Source organism: Bubalus kerabau, chromosome 13 (genome assembly GCF_029407905.1).
Source record: "Bubalus kerabau isolate K-KA32 ecotype Philippines breed swamp buffalo chromosome 13, PCC_UOA_SB_1v2, whole genome shotgun sequence".
Taxonomy (NCBI): domain Eukaryota; kingdom Metazoa; phylum Chordata; class Mammalia; order Artiodactyla; family Bovidae; genus Bubalus; species Bubalus kerabau.
The window spans coordinates 43194944-43212542 of NC_073636.1; the positions used below are offsets into that span (position 1 = coordinate 43194944).

General features: G+C 41.1%; 1 protein-coding gene across 1 annotated transcript in view; it reads left to right on the plus strand.

The window, feature by feature from the left end:
• Positions 1–2966: 2966 nt before the first annotated feature.
• The window catches only part of GDI2 (GDP dissociation inhibitor 2), a 28173-nt gene continuing 13540 nt past the window's right edge, over positions 2967–17599 (plus strand). Inside the window, exons 1-3 of the mRNA XM_055544151.1 lie at positions 2967–3315; positions 13162–13269; positions 16239–16338. Coding sequence (XP_055400126.1) covers positions 3271–3315; positions 13162–13269; positions 16239–16338 — 253 coding nt within the window. The 5' untranslated portion in view covers positions 2967–3270. The remainder of the gene's footprint in view (positions 3316–13161; positions 13270–16238; positions 16339–17599) is intronic.

Consider the following 17599-nt stretch of genomic DNA (forward strand, 5'->3'; position numbering starts at 1 on the left):
CTCCTGCCCCTAAAAAGGGCTCTAAAAAAAGCTGTGACCAAGGCCCAGAAGAAGGACGGCAAGAAGCGCAAGTGCAGCCGCAAGGAGAGCTACTCTGTGTACGTGTACAGGTGCTGAAGCAAGTCCATCTGGACACTGGCATCTTGTACAAGGCCTTGGGAATCATGAACTTCTTCGTCAACGACATTTTCGAGCGCATCAGTGGCGAGGCATTGCACCTGGCGCATTACAACAAGCGCTCGACTATCACATCCAGGGAGATCCAGACCGCCTTGCGCTTGCTGCTACCTGGGGAGCTGGCCAAGCACACCGTGTCCGAGGGCACTAAGGCTGTCACCAAGTATACCAGCTCCAAGTAAATATAATATGCCTAGCCGCTGTTAACGGAGAAGGCAATGGCACCCCACTCCAGTATTCTTGCCTGGAAAATCCCATGGACGGAGGGCCTGGTGGGCTGTAGTCCATGGGGTTGCTAAGAGTCGGACACGACTGAGTGACTTCACTCACTTAAGCCACTTCACCATAGGTATTTGTTGTCTTCCAAATTCCTCGGCAACTGGATTAGGTGGGGTGGAATCTGAATGGACTTAGTCTGTTGAAGGTTAGCATTTTTTTCTTTTTCTTTTTGTCTGGGCCACAGAACTTATCTGCCAACAAAACTAAAGTGTAAGGGATCAGACTGAGGAACTATATTAGCCTTAAATACTGTTTCCTTCGCCAATACCTTTGAGTCTTTCAATAACTCCACATGAATATCAATAAACTTTCCTTCACATAAGGCATGGCAACATAAGTCAGCAGATGTATGTAAAATCTTCTTCAATATGCAGAGGCTGATGGCAATATGTGAAAAAGGTTCCAGGGGGCTTCCCTGGTGGCTCAGAGGATAAAGCATCTGCCTGCAATGCAGGAGACCAGGGGTTCGATCCCTGGGTTGGGAAGATGCCCTGGAGAAGGAAATGGCAACCTACTCCAGTATTCTTGCCTGGTGAATCCCATGGACAGAGGAGCCTGGCGGGCTACAGTCCACGGGGTCACAGAGTCAGACACGATTGAGCGACTTCACTTTCTTTTATTATTATTATTATTATTATTTTTTCACTTTCTTTTTTTAAAATGAGTTTTTTAATGAGTCAGTATTTTTGGTCAGTTCAAAAACATGGTGGCGGTGGTGGTTTAGTCACTCAGTTGTGTCCGACTCTTGCGACCGCATGGACTGGTGTCCCTCAGCTTTCTCTGAACATGGGCTTCTCCAGATGAGAATACTGGAGTGGGTTGCCATTTCCTTCTCCAGAGGATCTTCCTAACTCAGGAATCCAACTCAGGTCTCCTGCATTGCAGGCAAATTCTTTACAGACTGATAAAAGCAGCCCCAGAGAGATCCCTGTCTCCTTCCCAATGTGAGGGCACAGTGAAAAGACAGGGTGAACCAGGAAGTTTGTCCTCAACAGACAAATTTGACCTTATGTTTTCTAGATTCCAGAACTGTAAGACACATATTTCTGTTGTTTGTAAACATGTTAGATATATATGGCACTGGATTACTCAGCAACAGCAGGACTTTCTTAAGGCATCACCTGTTTAGCCAAAGTCAGTTAACATGGTTATACAATCTGTTCAATAGTCTAGTAACTTTGCACTTGACTTTTGTCTACTTGTAAAAATTCATTCTGGAGATGAATTTAAGCAAACTCTAGGAGATAGTGGAAGACACAGGAGCCTGGAGTGCTGCAGTCCCTGGGGTCACAAAAAGACCTAGGCAACTTACCCACTGAACAACAGAAATTCATTTAGCCACTAATGTATACAAATCCAGTTAAGACTGATGTACATTCAAAGAGTTTTCTTCTCCCCTCCCCACAAAAGGCCCATTGTCTTATATAATATACCCTCTTAAACTCTACGTAGGGATGAAGAAACATTGTAAAAAACTTGCATTCTGTCATGAATCAGAGTAATTTAAACGTGAAGGAAGGTAGGTCTGTCTCCCAAGATTCACTTTAAACAGCTCTTATTTGAGAATAAATCTTCAAGGAAACACCAACTCTTTTGTCTGCATACTCAGGCTGAAAACACCAGATCTGCTCTCTTCGGTTGAGAACATAAGCCACCAGGGCTGGAGATGCCAAATAGAAACCTGAAAAAGCGTGTGTTTGCAGGGCTGGGCCGGCTCGGATATGGAAGACAAAAAACAGGGAATCTTTTTCTTTTCCTACACTCTGTGGCCTAAATCCATTCACGTGCTGGTCAGCTATCTTTACAGCTGGTTTAGATTATAGCTCTCAGTAGGCGCAGACCTGCTTTCCATCAAATCTGCCCTTCCCCTTTATGCTAAAGTTTCCTTTTCAAAAGTAGAGTGTTTTTTTTTTTTTAATTCTTATTTCCTAAGGCTGCACATGGGGCAATGCATCAAGCAAGAATGACATTGGGAGGGAAGTTTAAAAAAAAAAGTGATTTCTGAACTCCTTAAAATTCATTGGGTCCTTGTTTCCTTCAGGAAATGGAGGTAGGATAAAAAGAAAAGCAAGACAAGTTGCAGAGGACCAGCTAGGCGCGCAGAGGGCCGAATCGCAGCCGGAATCGGGCCGCATGGCGTCAGTTCCCGGTGTGCTGGGCTGCGGGAGGCCGCCCGCGGTCCCGGGGGCGGGGGCTGCCAGCCCCAGCCACGTGGTCGCGGCGGGCCCAAAGTCCAAGGGCAGCTGCGGGCGCGGGGCCGAGTGCGCCCCGGCGCCCGATGGGGAGCGAGCGTGAAGAACCGGACAGCTGCCCCCCGGCCACAGGCTCATCCCCGCCCCGCCCTCGAAGGCCCGCGCGCGGCCGCCCCCGCCGCCCCCGACCAAGGCGGCAGCGCTTTGGGAATGGATCCGAAATCCACCAGGGCCTCGGCCCGCCCTTTTCTCGCGAGAGGTGGGAGAGGAAGCGGGTCGGGTGGGCGACGGAGACGTAGCCAATGAGCGAGCGGGAAGGGCGTGATCGACGGCTTCCTCCCGGCCTCGCCCCGGCTGCGGAGGCCGCGGTCGCAGCCCGCCTCTCTCTCCCTCGCAGCCTTCCCTACCCTCCCCGCCCCGTTCTTCTCTTCCCGTCTGAGGTGGCGGCCGGCTCCCCGCTCCCCAGCTCCGTGTAGTCTCTGCCTCCGCTTCCCTTTTCCCTCGGGCCCCGTCCGGCTTGAGTGCTCGTCCCCCCCGTCCGCCGCCTCCTCGGGGCAGCCGCAGCCCCAGACCCCTAGAGCTCTGAGCCTTCTCTGGGTCTCCGTCCGCGCCCGGCCCCGCCATGAATGAGGAGTACGACGTGATCGTGCTGGGCACTGGCCTGACGGTGAGAAGGGGCGGCGGCCCGGGGCCGGCCGCAAGCCCTGCTCAGCCCTGTTCTCCCCGCCTCCCGCGCCGCGAGGCCGGGGGTCTCTTACCGGGGCGGGGGGGATCTCTCCGGGCGGGCCGGGCCTGCAGCGGGGCATGCGGGGAGGGGACACCGCGGTGTGCAAAAGCCCGGCCCGGGCAGGTGCCTGGACGGGTTGGGGCGGTCGAGCAAGGGTCTCTGGGGAGGGCAAGGCCGAGAAAGCCCCGGTTGCGGCGTCGCTGCGCCTCCCTTGCTGGTCGAGGGCCTCTCGCTCCTGGAGACGGAAAGGAGTGGGGGAGGGTGAAGCCTAGCCCGGTGGCGTTTCCTCCTCAGCTTCCAGGCCCCGCTGCTAGTCAGTTTCGGTGAACAGTCACAGGTAACCGCTGTTGGGTAGATAATTCAGGTCCGTGAACTTACTTTTTTTTTTTTTTTTTGAGAAAACTGGTTTTTTTAGCCTCCTCTCCCACCCCAGCTGAGAAGCATTGTCCATTCCTGTGTAACCACCCTCCCAATCTCACTTGAACGACCATGGGATTGGAAATGATTTTTCCTTCAAATGGGTCTCACTTGGCTTTCGCCAGCCTTATGTGTGGTCTGTCCTTGACCGCCTCAACGCTGCTGAACCTTTTCCCCTGAGAAAAGGAATTGATGATGAGTTGGTTGGTTGCTAGAGGCCAGGTGTTCCTGTCACCGTGGTAAATGTATTTTCCTAGCTGTCTGCTCAGAGGACTTCAGGTGATATTCCGCAGATAACGCAGGCAGGAGTTGTACTTCTTTTCTGTGCTTTTAAAAAGAAAATGAAGACAGCTCATCTTGCAAAAGAATTCTGTTTGAAGATAGGACCGTTTCCATTTATCAAAAGTTTTTTGGAAATTTGAAATTCTGACATGGGGCCGGCTGCTTCGTTTTAGAGGATGAACCCTGATTTTGATCTTGTGTTTTCCATATGAACTGATCTCAAAGTCCTGAGTCATTTGATGTAAATGTGTTGAAATGCATTGTAATCTCTCAAGATTTAAAATTTTTTTTTCAAGTAGCATTCCAGAATAACTATTTTAGATTTCTCTGGACAAGAGAAAACTGAAACTTGCATTTGGCTAATATTCTTAGGAAAAAATTGTTGGAAACTTACAGTGTTACTTTGCTGGCATGTTGTTTTCTGTTTATGGTGATTTATGATGATTGTTGGGTAATACTCATTTCTGAATGTTTCACTATGTTTGACCAGTCCAGAAAAAGACGGGACTGGCTGGGAAATTGTACAAAATAGATGAGAATGATGGAATGTGAGAGATTGGGTTGAATTTCTTTGGTGGGCTGGTGGATGATGAGTAGGCCTACCCACTGCAGGGTTGGTTTTTTTTTTTTTTTTCTTTCCATTTCCTAAATGCTTAATTGGGATTCTGAGCTGAGCTTAGTAGTTTAGTTTGCCCATTGGAATGGGCACTGTTGCCACCAGCCTTTTGTTAGAGCCAGTTAGTTCCACTGTGTTTCTGCCGTTATTGCTGGTCTTTCAGATTTGCTCTTGATTAGGTCAGTTAAACATGGGCAAATGAGTGCATATCCTTCCTCACGCAGGTTTCTTTTTTTTTTCCCCTCTTTCCTTTTTTCCCTCTCATGCTGGTTTCTACATGCCTAGCTCAGAAGGATCACTTTGTATCAAAGCGGGCAGTCTTAACTGTATAACAACCAAGTTGCACCTTATTTACATTTTCATTTGGATTAATTGTGACCTTTTTGATGAATGGTAGGTGCATACTTAGAAATCAGAGCAATTTCTGCTGTCATTTGTATAGTTGTGATAACTGTTTGCTGTGAACCTTCCTAGAGTGTTGTTGCGAGATATTCTTTAAGAATTATATCAATTCGGAGCAGTCATATTATTACTGTTGTATTACAGTCGTTGGTAGTAGTGATGATGGGATGCTTTTAATAATGGTAAATCTTTTACCCTCATTTTTATTGATAGGAGAACTTTGATTACTTAAGACCACCAACGTTAAAAACCCTCAATTTATAATTTGAGTATTTGATGTGAACATACCATTTACTTAATTTTTAACTTACAAATATTTAGTGCCTGAGATTTAAGAACCTGAAAACAGGCATATGTTGTCAGTTATGGATACCAAACATTACGTGATTCTTGTGTGTTAATTTTAGTGCAATTAACTTGTTATTTTTAAAGTGTAAGGAAGTTTTGGGGTTTCTCTGTTTTCTAATGTGGCCATTGTTTTTTATGGATTATTATGTCTAAAATACGGTCATATTAGTGCACCAATATTGATAGTAACTTTAAAGAAGGATTAAAACAGTTTGCTATAAACTAGAGCAAAATATTCATTCTGTCTATGAGAAGTGCAATGTTCTATATAGTTGAATATTTTAAGGAATTGATGGTTTTCCCTTTAAAGACCTCTAACATTTTTTTGAGGTATAGTAAGGGAGGAATGTATTTTTAAATGTACTGAATCATAGAAGCGCCTTTTCAGAACCAGAGTCCATAAAACATAGTTGGGAAATACCACTTTCCCCAGTCCGCCGAAGCAGTTTAAAGACAGCACCGTGGAAAAGTTGAATTGATCTGTGGATTAAAGATTAATCAAAAGAATCATAATTTTTAGAAAAAAGCTTTCAAATGGTATCACAGCTTCCTTAACGGACTAAGGAATGTTATGAACACCTGATAACAAGATTTCACAAAGGAAGGGTTAATTACTGAGTACTGCTGTAACACAATGGAGCCATTGAGGCCTCCTGAGCTCTGTGGGAACTTTGGCCTTCTTACTAAGTCCTCTTAGACGCCTGGGCTTTGGTAGGTAGTTCTACAGTCTACTTTTCCTTTTTTCCCTCTTTGCTGACTTTGATGAGTAGACTGGGGACCATGGACATCCTCTGACCACTAATTTACTGTATCTGATTGACTTTGGCCTTGGCAGTGAATTCATGAATCTTAGAAATTGTGTGCTTAGTCTTGGAAATAGTAATACATAATAAAACAAGGGCAGCTAGCTCCACAGCTGCTTGTGCTTCCCAGCGGTATTTTGTGTTTTTTTCTGCATGGTAATTTTCGTAAGGAGCTGTGAATCAAAAAAGACACTTTAGTGATCTCTAACCAGGTTATTCTCAGCATTATTTGTTTAAAACGTTGTTTTACATCCCAGACATACTTTTCCTCTTTTCTCTGTATTAAAACTTGTGACGCCGAAGAGGTTTTGTACCTGATTTTAAAAAAATCTTGAATTGCCTTTTGTATTTGCTCCTTGAAAATCTTTGCCATTGCTGTTAGAGTTCTGTGGACAAAGGACATTTTGTCCAGTGTAGTAGTGATCACAGGACCAATATATACAGTTGTCTTATTTTTGAAAGGTATAAATACTGTGTAGGCAGTCTGTATTTTAAATCAGCCTCAAGTATACTGGTCCAGTAGAGTAGAAGTAAATCAGACATACATCAGCATTTCAAGGCAGTAGTGAGACATTGGTTGGAAAGACCACAAGGTAAACCTGTGGCTCACATGTCTATGGCCATTGTGCTCGTTTATGGTCGGTATAAAGGCAAACACACCTGTCTGTGAGTAGCTTCTTGTCATACGAGGGGTAGCTATAATACGAGTTAATGTGAGAAAGTGCTGTTAAGAGAGAGTTCAATTCTCAGGGGGAATTCTGATACTGGAATCAAAAACTTTCATAAAGAAGGAGGTATTTAAGTTGGCTTTAAAACATAATAAGCAGGGTAGGGGAGGGGGTTTAGATGAAGGTAATCATAAGGTACAAACTTAAGTTATAAGATAATTAAGTACTAGGGATGTAATGTGTAACATGATAAAGAGACCACTGCTGTACATTATAAGTGAAAGCTGTTAGAGTAAATCTTTAAGTATTCTAATCACAAGGAAACATTTTTTCTATTTGATGTTGTATCTTCATGAGGTGATGGATGTTCACTAAACTACTGTGATATTCAAGATGTTTATAATTCAAAGCATTATGCTTTACATCTTTACAGTGCTATAAATCAATGAGATCAATACTGGAAAAGATTAAAAAATACTGGTAAGCTTTGAATGCAAGGAATGATTTTTCTAGGCAGAGAGAGCAGTGTAAGTCAGTATTAGAAGAGAACCTATGTTTAGGGGATGAGGGAGTTGGGAAGAAGGCATGTCACCAAGGATGTTGACGACAGTAGGCTCAGAAGTTTGAATTTCATCTTCTAGCCAGTAAGAGAGGATTTGAGCAGGAATGATATAATTAGAACCAAATTTCAAGATAAATTGACTTTTGACAAACATTTGAAGAAACATTCTGTTGAACACTGGCATTCATTTTTGTTATGTTATTGCTGTAAGATACGTACCGCTGAGATGAACTGATTTAAGTTTTCTGGTTAGTATATTTTTCTCATATTTCTAGACAAGTAGCTTTCAAAAGGCACTTTTCTTTAACATGAATTGTTAGGTACCTTGTTTTCTGGATCACATTTTTGTGTGGTTTTACTTGCTGTTTTTTTTTTCCGCTTTAATTATACCAGAAATTTAAAATGCAGGAGAATTTAGAGTGTCTGGCTCTCTTCAAGCCTATGTTGCCCTTAAGTAGGAAGCGGCCGGGGTCAGGGGTTGGGTGGAGTATAGCTCATTGGTTCTTCCTGACCATTACCACACCCACACATCTACAGAGACTAGAATTTTGCTGCAGCTGAACTTTAACCATTTTGTTTAATCTGGTTACTTCTTTTTGTAGGACAGCATGAAGATGCCATTATCATAAAGAACTTGGATTCTGGGCCTGAGCCCAGTTTGGTGAATGACCCACCTGAGATTGCTTGAGATTACCTAGTGCATCTCATTAGTGCATGCATGCATTCATTCATTCACTTATGCATACATTCATTCATTCACTTATGCATATTGAGTACCTGACATGCTCTCAGCCCTAAAAGTAAAAGATAAACAAGGCATAATAGCAAAAAATAAATAAACCGAAAAAACAAAAACTTGGATTCTGAAGATAGTTTTTAGTTCTGATTATTTTGGTTGAGTCTCTGTATATTCTCCTGGTTCAATCCCTGAGTGGGGAAGATCCCCTGGAGAAGGGAAAGGCTACCCACTCCAGTATTCTGGCCTGGAGAATTTCATGGACTGTATAGTTCATGGGGTCGCAAAGAGTTGGACACGACTGAGCAACTTTCACGTTCACTTTTCAGGTCACTTTTGGGTGAGTTTGAAATTAAATGTGGAGCATTTTAGTTTTAAAACTGTGTTGGTTAACATCCATTCATATATGTTTCCTGGTAAAAGTTATCAGTATTCTTGACATAGATGTTGAATGGTCTTGGTTTTCTAGTGTGAAAAAAGGAAATTCATTTGGAGTAGTTTCTCTGACTTTGTACTTTGCTTGTTATTCTGTATTCACCAGGTGGTAGTAGTGAATTTTAATTTTGAATTGTTAACTTGCTGCTGCTGCTAAGTCGCTTCAGTCATGTCCGACTCTGGCGACCCCATAGACGGCAGCCCACGAGGCTCCCCCGTCCCTGGGATTCTCCAGGCAAGAACACTGGAGTGGGTTGCCATTTCCTTCTCCACCGCATGAAAGTGAAAAGTGAAAGTGAAGTTGCTCAGTCGTGTCCGACTCTTAGCGACCCCATGGACTGCAGCCTACCAGGCCCCTCAGTCCATGGGATTCTCCAGGCAAGAGGACTGGAGTGGGGTATTAAAATTTTGGGATCATTAATATATACCCTATACTCAGATATGATTCATGTTTTATCAGTGAGTTAATGACTTCATGTTGTAAAATTTAAAGTATTACATTTGTGCTACTATGTATTCTCTTGGCAGTGTAAAGCAATCTTTTATTGATAGTTTAGTAGAATCAGTGAACCTGCAAATTTATTAATTAGCTTTTATCGTGTTTGCTCCAAGGCTCTTTAAAGGTAATTAGTATCAGCTCTTTGGACTGCGGAATCTTTATATTATTGGGTCCTTTATTAGGCCTCAGTCTCCGGAGGTTGTTTTAGAGCCGTGGTCCAGGGAGTGGGTCATGCTTACTTGCAGTGGAGTGTGAAAAGTTATATATAGAAGTTCTGTAACACTCAAAGTTGCTGCTGTGATCTTGCTTCTGAAAGTTGAACCATGAAGTCTGCTTTTGTCAACTGGAAATACGACTGTTTGGTTTTCCTCTGTTGATGCTATTATCTGTTTCTGAGATTGTAAATATTACATCTACTTTCATATAATACGTTGAATCACATGTTAATGCTTCTTTTGATTTTTAAGCAAGGGATTTGCTTTGGATAATACTGGAGTTAAATTTTACAGTTAAAATACCTTCAGTTCTGTTTATCAAGTTAAAAGTCAATCTGTGGATGAAGATACCTGCAGTACATGTAGCCACTAAAGCATTTAAAAATATCTAGAGTATATAAGGAATTTTTATATAACAGTAAAAAAGAGCCCATTTTAAAAATGAGCAAATAATATGAATAGACACTTAACACAAGTGTTGGGCAAGATATGAAACAACAGGAACTTTCATGTGTTGTTTGCACAAGTATAAATTGGTAGAACCATTTTGAAAAACTGGCAGTATTTTTACTCTCCTTGATACATATCCAACAAGTGCATGCATAAGAAAGACACACTGAGAATGTTGATAGAGCATTATTTGTAAGAGCCCCAAACGGGAAACTGTCCCAGTGTCCATCAGTAGTAGCATGGATGAGTAAGTGTGGCATATCTGTAAGGAGTAGTCATTCAGTAGATTCCTATGACTTTGTTACCGTAGTGTGGTCCATGCTGCAACCCCTGAGAACTTACTAGAAATGCAGAAGGTTAGGCCTCACCTGAGATACATGGATTCAAAGTCTATAGTTTAACATGATCCCTGGGTGTTTGATAATAAAGTTTGAGCAGCACTGCTTTCCTCGGGATTCTTGAAATTGATCCTGGAGCAGCGGTATTAATGTTACCTGGGAGCTGGTGAGAAATGCAGATTCTCAGGCTCCATGAGGACCTGCTGGCTCAGGAGCTATGTGGGAGTGGGGGGCCTTGCTGTCTTTAAACAAGTGTCAGGGTGATGTGGGTGCAAAGTGAACTTTTAGAATCTACTTTAAATTTACATTTGTAACAAATTCAGGGGTGATGACCAAGCCAGGAGCTCGCTGTGAGATCCTCTGTTGGTGGAGTTAGGCAAACCTGTGTAAGTCCACAAAGTCAGATTGTAGGTTATCAGGCCCTGTGGTTTTTGACAGTACAGTGCTGTTGTGGTACACTGAAAGCAACCGGTGTGTAACGGAATGGCCGCGGGTGTAAGGAAGACTTCACTTATAAATACAGCCTGCAGACTGGATTTGGCTCCTATACTTGGGGACCCCTGCTGTATAGCAAGAGTAAGAAAATTTAGACTGCAGGTAAATCATGGATGTTGACTAAAAGTTGTATACTACAAGATTCCATTTATTCAGAGTTCAGAAACTCTGGAAAAACAAATCTTTGCTCTTAAAAGTCATGAGCGTGGCTGAGGCTGAGAAGTGATTGTGGCTAGAGGTGGCCTACTGGGGTACTCAAAATGTGTTGTTTCTTGATCCAAATATAAAAAGATGCACCCTCCTGGAGTAAAATTTGAACCTGATAGTAACTAATTTAAAATATTTAAAAATATTAAAATGAATAGTACATTATGGAGGAAAATTTGAAATGTGTATGAATTTTTTAAGATAAAGATTTCAGAGTCAGGCTTTTAGGGGGAAGAGATTGTTCCCTGTGTGTGGAGTCTTGGATAAATTTGAGAAGCACTAGGATTTATAAAGTCACAGGGGATTACCTTTGTCCTTTAAAAAAAAAAAAAAAAGCTATTATCACCTAAACTCTGGTATAGTGGTTTTGAGTGAATGTGTATCCCATCTCTGTTTCTTTTCATTAATTCATTAATTGGATTCTTTCTTAACCTCTCTCCCCATCTTGATTTAATATGTCTCAGTATACTCATTCTTTATTTACCTTTTTTTCTGAGAGTGATCGTTTAATCAATTGGATGGTTCCTGGATGCTTCATTTAGGGCTCTAGTTTTCAAACTCTTGGTCTCAGGATCTACTTCCTGTTAAAAATTGAGGACCCTGATGAGCTTTTGTTTGTAAGAGTATCTCTCAATATTTATCCTATTAGAAATCAGCGCTGAGAAGTTAAAAATTTTTTATTAATTCACTTAAAGGTAACAAAGATAAACTCATTATATATTAATGTGAAAAACAATATTTTGAAGTATGTTTTCTAAAACAAAAAAATGCCTTACCTGCTTCAGCGTTCAGTCTTTCATGGTTTTTGTCTTAGCTAAAGTATATGAAGAAAATTTGGCCTCCCCAGTGGCTCAGTGGTAAAGAATCTGCCTGCAGTGCAGGGAGACACAGGTTCAGTCCCTGGGTCAGGAAGATCCCCTGGAGGAGGGCATGGCAACCCACTTCAGTATTCTTGCCTGGAGAATCCCATGGACAGAGGAGCCTGGTGGGCTATAGTCCATGGGGTCACAAAGAGTCTGACACAACAGAAGTGACTTAAGCATTCACACACATGAACAAAATCAGGCTTTAAACAGATGTGTAGTTGGAAGGAGGAGGAGTATTTTAATAGCCTTTCAGATTGTTGTGCCTATGCTTTGATTTATACCAAAACACAAGTGGCAAGTTTTCTTAAAGATTAATTTGCAATATGAAATTTGAAACCACATCACTGAACATTGTATACTCTATTAGATTAAAATACATTAATCTAGCTTGAACTTTGAATTCCACTTTTAGCCCACTGTATGATTTTGTAGCATCATTGGTCATTTGGAAAGTACTAGTTTACTAAGTTGCAGATCTTCTGAATTGTTGACACATTTCATTATGCAATATCAAAAACTCATATTTGTTAATGTCACTGACCCTGAAGAAGGGCATGGCAACCCACTCCAGTATTCTTGCTTGGAGAATCCCATGGACAGAGGAGCTTTGTGGGCTACAGTCCGTGGGGTCGCAAAGAGTCAGACGTGGTTGAAGTGACTTAGCATGGATGCATGCAGTATCACTGATGTTGTCTGAAAGGATCTGACGTGCGCGTGGTATGGATATAAGTTTCCTCAAATTCAGATTTTCAATAAAGATTTTTGACTTTTGTTATTGGCAGCAAACACTATCAGTTAATTTTCCTTGACATTCATTTTTTGTGAAAATGTCTGCCCAGTACTTAAGTCTGAGTAAGCATAGTTTGTCTGTCATTACTTGTCCAAGTAAAAATGGTGATCCATGAAAAACACAGCTAGTTCAGCTTATTAGTTAGTCACCCAAAAGGCTTTTCTAGACCCAGCATTGCTTTATATATACTTCCCATTTTGCTACACAGGATATTTAAAAGATGGGTGTTTGAGGGTGTTGTTTAAGAGAGGTGACTTTTTATGCTTCATCAAGGACAGTTTTAAGTGAAACAGACCTTGTTTTTTTTAAACTATGAGTGTCTTGTGGTGAAGAATATAATGACTAGTGCAGTTGGAGCCACTGCCTTCGTTTTATCCACCATTGCTCTTGCAAATGTAACACAGTGGGAAAAAATGAATAATGTCTTAGTGTTGTTAAGAAAATAGTTTTAACCTTGGGACCCAGAGGAGTCCACTGACCACACTTTGAACTCTGGTTGTTTTAGGGGTTTGTCCTTAAAGTTACATCATACATTGCCTGTACAAAAAGCATTAATTACTAAAAGAATGTTTAATGACAGGCTTATTAAAAAATATGGGTTTGAAACATGCTACAGCACTTTTCCTTCCTTTGAAGATGTTTATCCTTTCCCTGTAGGAATGTATCCTGTCAGGTATAATGTCAGTGAATGGGAAGAAAGTTCTTCACATGGATAGAAACCCGTATTATGGAGGAGAGAGTGCATCTATAACACCGCTGGAAGATGTAAGTACTGGAGGGGATGAAGGTGCCTTTTGTGCTTTGAGTCTTTTCCTTGTGAATCTCTACTTTTTACGGATGGTTTCAGTTCTGTTTTTTTAAATAGATTATCAGTAGCATCTTAATTTTTGGGACCTCCTCCTTTAGAGCTTTTAGAAGAAATGTTCCATAGTCACCTCTGTTGCCATTCGGAGCAGGTACCTGTTGTCTCTTGGAGGTAATAGAGTGTAGACTGGATGGGTGCTTGGGGGCCACACCAGTGCTGATCACAGCCACTCAAAGATTTTATCCCTGTTTTTTTCAGATGGCAAATAGTTTCTGTGGGCTTTCAATCACAGAGATGGGCTAAGAGAACACAGGTTATATGACTCCAAAGCTTAGTGCCCTTTTATTTTATTGAAATATAGTTGATTTACAATGTTGTGTTAAGTTATGCTGTACAGCAGAGTGATTCAGTTACACATATGTATATATCCATGTGCAGACATTCTTTTTTGTATTTTCTTTATTTTTTGGCTGATCCCATATTGTTGCAAATTTCATTAAATTTCAGCTGAGCTATTTAAAATCCTAAAAGATGATGCTGTTAAAATGCTGCACTCCGTATGCCAGCAATTTGGAAAACTTAGCAGTGGCCGCGGGACTGGAAAACGTCAGTTTTCAGTCCAGTCCCAGTGAAAGGCAATGACAAAGAATATTCAAACTACTGTATAATTGCCCTCATTTCACATGCTAGCAAGGTAATGCTCAAAATCCTTCAAGCTATGCTTCAATAGTATGAGAATCAAGAGCTTCCAGATGTACAAGCTAGATTTAGAAAAGGCAAAGAAACCAGAGATCAAATCGCAAACATCCATTGGATCATAGAAAAAGCACGAGAATTCCAGAAAAATATCTATTTCTGCTTCCTTGACTATGCTAAAACCTTTGACTGTGTGCTTTGCAACAAACTGTGGAAAATTCTTAAGAGATGGGAATACCAGACCACTTTACCTGCCTCCTGAGAAACCTGTATGCAGGACAAGAAACAACAGTTAGAACTGGACACAGAACAACATTCCAAATTGGGAAAGGAGTACATCAAGGCTGTATGTTATTACCCGCCTTATTTAACTTATGTACAGAGTATATCATGCAAAATGCGGGGCTAGATGAAGCACAAGCTGGAATCAAGATTTCTGGGAGAAATATCAATAACCTTAGATTACGCAGATGACATCACTTTGATGGCAGAAAGCAAAGAGGCCCTAAAGAACCTCTTGATGAAGGTGAAAGAGGAGAATGAAAATGCTGACTTAATACTCAACATGCAGAAACTGAGGTCATGGCATCTGGTCCCAACTTCATGGCAAATAGATGGGGAAAAAGTGGAAATAATGACCGATTTTATTTTCTTGAGCTCCAAAATCACTGGGGACGGTGACTGCAGCCACAAAATTAAGATGCTTGCTCCTTGGAAGAAAAGCTGTGATGAACCTAGACAGCATATTAAAATCAGAGCCATCACTTTGCTGATAAAGGACCCTATAGTCAAAGCTATAGTTTTTCCAGTAGTCATGTATGGATGTGAGAGTTGGACCGTAAAGAAGGCTGAGTGCCAAAGAATTGATGCTTTTTGAATTGTGATGCTATAGAGTCCTTTGGACAGCAGGGAGATCAAACCAGTAATCCTAAAGGAAATCAACTCTGAAAGAACGGATGCTGAAGCTGAAGCTCCTGATGAAGCCACTTTGGCCACCTGATGAAGAGCTGACTCGTTGGAAAAGACCCTGATGCTGGAAAAGATTGAGGGCAAGAGCAGAAGCAGGTGGCAGAATATGAGATGGTTCAGTAGCATCTCTTACTCATTGGACATGAGTTTGAGCAAACTCTGGGAGATAGTGAAGAACAGGGAAGCCTGGCTTACTGCAGTTCATAGGGTTGCAAAGAGTCAGATATGACTTAAGGACTGAACAATTAACAACAACATTTTTTATGGCTGCATAATACTCCATCATGTATATGTAAAGCATCTTCTTTATCCTTTCCTCTGTCGATGGACATTTGTTTCCATGTCCTGGCTGTTGTAAGTCATGGTATAAGGAACTTTGGGGTGAATGTTTTCTTTCTAACCGCGTTTTTCTGTGCTTCAATAGTATGAGAATCTAGAACTTCAGATGTACAAGCTGTATTTAGAAAAAGCAGGAATGGGATTGCTGAACTTTATGGTAGTTATTTTTAGTTTTTTAAGGAACTTCCATACTGTTCTCCATAGTGGCCTTACCAATTTACATTCCCACCAGCAGTGTAGGAGGAATCCCTTTTCTCCACACCCTCTCCAGCATTTATTGTTTGTAGACTTACTGATAATGGCTATTCTGACCAGTGTGAGATGGTACCTCATGTAGTTTTGATTTGCATTTCTCTGGTTGTTGAACATCTTATCATGTGCATTTTGGCCATCTGTATGTCTTTGGAGAAATGTCTGTTCATATCCTCTGTCCATTTTTTGATTGAGTTGTCCTCTTTTGTAATACATGTGAGAACTTGGGTCCCCCCCGCCCCCTCCACCACCCTCGATTGGTGTTTTTATTGAATGAATATATGCAAACTTTGTTTATTTTGTTCCACCTTAGCAATAGGATTCATGAGTTTGAGTGAATATTAAATTTTAAGTTGCAAGCTGCTTTTTATCTAGAGTCTCAAACTTTGCAGAATTAGTACTTCAGTAACAGTTTGTTCTGCATTCTTGCTAGTAAAGAGCAGACACGCACCACCTCTGCGATGTTTATTTTACCATTTATTAGTTGAGTAATGTATTTAATTTGTGGATGTGTTAGAATATTGCTAAGTGGCCTGATTAAAAATGAAATGCCCTTATTGTCCTTTACCTCATGTTGGTGGTATTTTGCTATATCAGAATCACTTCATCAAAAGTAGTTGCATAATGAAAGTTAAATTTTGACACATTATGGGTGTTTTTGTTTTGGTTTTAGTTATACAAAAGATTTAAGATACCTGGAGCTCCACCAGCATCCATGGGCAGAGGAAGAGACTGGAATGTTGACTTAATCCCCAAGTTCCTTATGGCAAATGGTAAAGAATTCCAACTTAACTTTGTAACAGGACATTGACTCTGATTTGAAAGTAGAAAGTAGCTGTTGACTCTTAATAGAGTATTATTCCATGTAGGTGGAAGTGGATTTTGTTGAATGGAACAGTATGGTGAGTAATAGGGTCCGTTAAAGGCTTCAAGGGTCAGTACGTTAAGAATGGAGGGAGGAGGCACTGACTTACCACTAATTTGTTTTGGAGAAACAAAATTATGCTCTGGCATCATACACGTCAAAATTGTGTTTGTAACAGACTTCCTCTTGATACTTGGTGACAATCTTAGATAACTGGGCCTTCAGAAACATCCATTTTAATATTTTTCTAGTTTGTAGGCTTTCACTGTTATTTTTTCATTTTGATTGTTGATATTTTCAATTAGAGCAGCTAAGTATCTATAAATTGCTGTGATTTTAGCATCTTTTTCTAAGAGGTTGAAAAACTAAATTGTAGTCTATGTCCCATGAAAATGTTTGTGCCACCCCTTCCCCCTTGGAATTTGTGTTCTATAGTTTGTTTCGGTGGAAAGATCTTATTTGAATTTAATCCTGGATTTAAATAAGTGAATTTTCTTGAGGTTAATTGTAAATACAAAAAGTTTATTACTTAAATAATTAAAATTAGAAAACACAGATAAGCAGAAAGGAAATAAAATTTGCATAACCAAAATCTTATCATCTTGAAACATGGTTAATATTTTGGTGTATAGTCTACCAGTTCCCCCCCCCACCTCCCAGTTAACATCTTTTTCAATCATTATACTGTGAATGTTTGAGAGAGAGGGAGGGAGGGAGGGAGGGATGGAAGTGGGGTGGGGTGGTGGGGGATGGAAGAGATAAGTTTCATTGTCCACTCCAAGAAGTATAGTATGGGGATTCAGGCCGGGCTCTTTAAGACATTTCCTTTATATTGCCAGATTTTACTTTTGCCAGTAAACTGTGTCGCTTCCCCAATACCTTTACCATGCCCAGATATGATTCATTTTAGGTTTTGTGAATTTTGTCATACTAAAAGATGGAATAATGGATTTTTAATATATATATCTGCTTACTGGAGGGTGAAATTTCTAGAGTTCATTGGCTTTCATGCCCTTTATTGCTTTCTGCTTTTCACATTTTTCTGTAGACATTTTTGTGTTTTTCTTTATTAATGTAAAATAGCTCATTATAAAGGCTGTTAAATGCCCTTTTAAAGTATGTTGAAAGTATCTTCAGAAAAGGCAGTGGCATCCCACTCCAGTACTCTT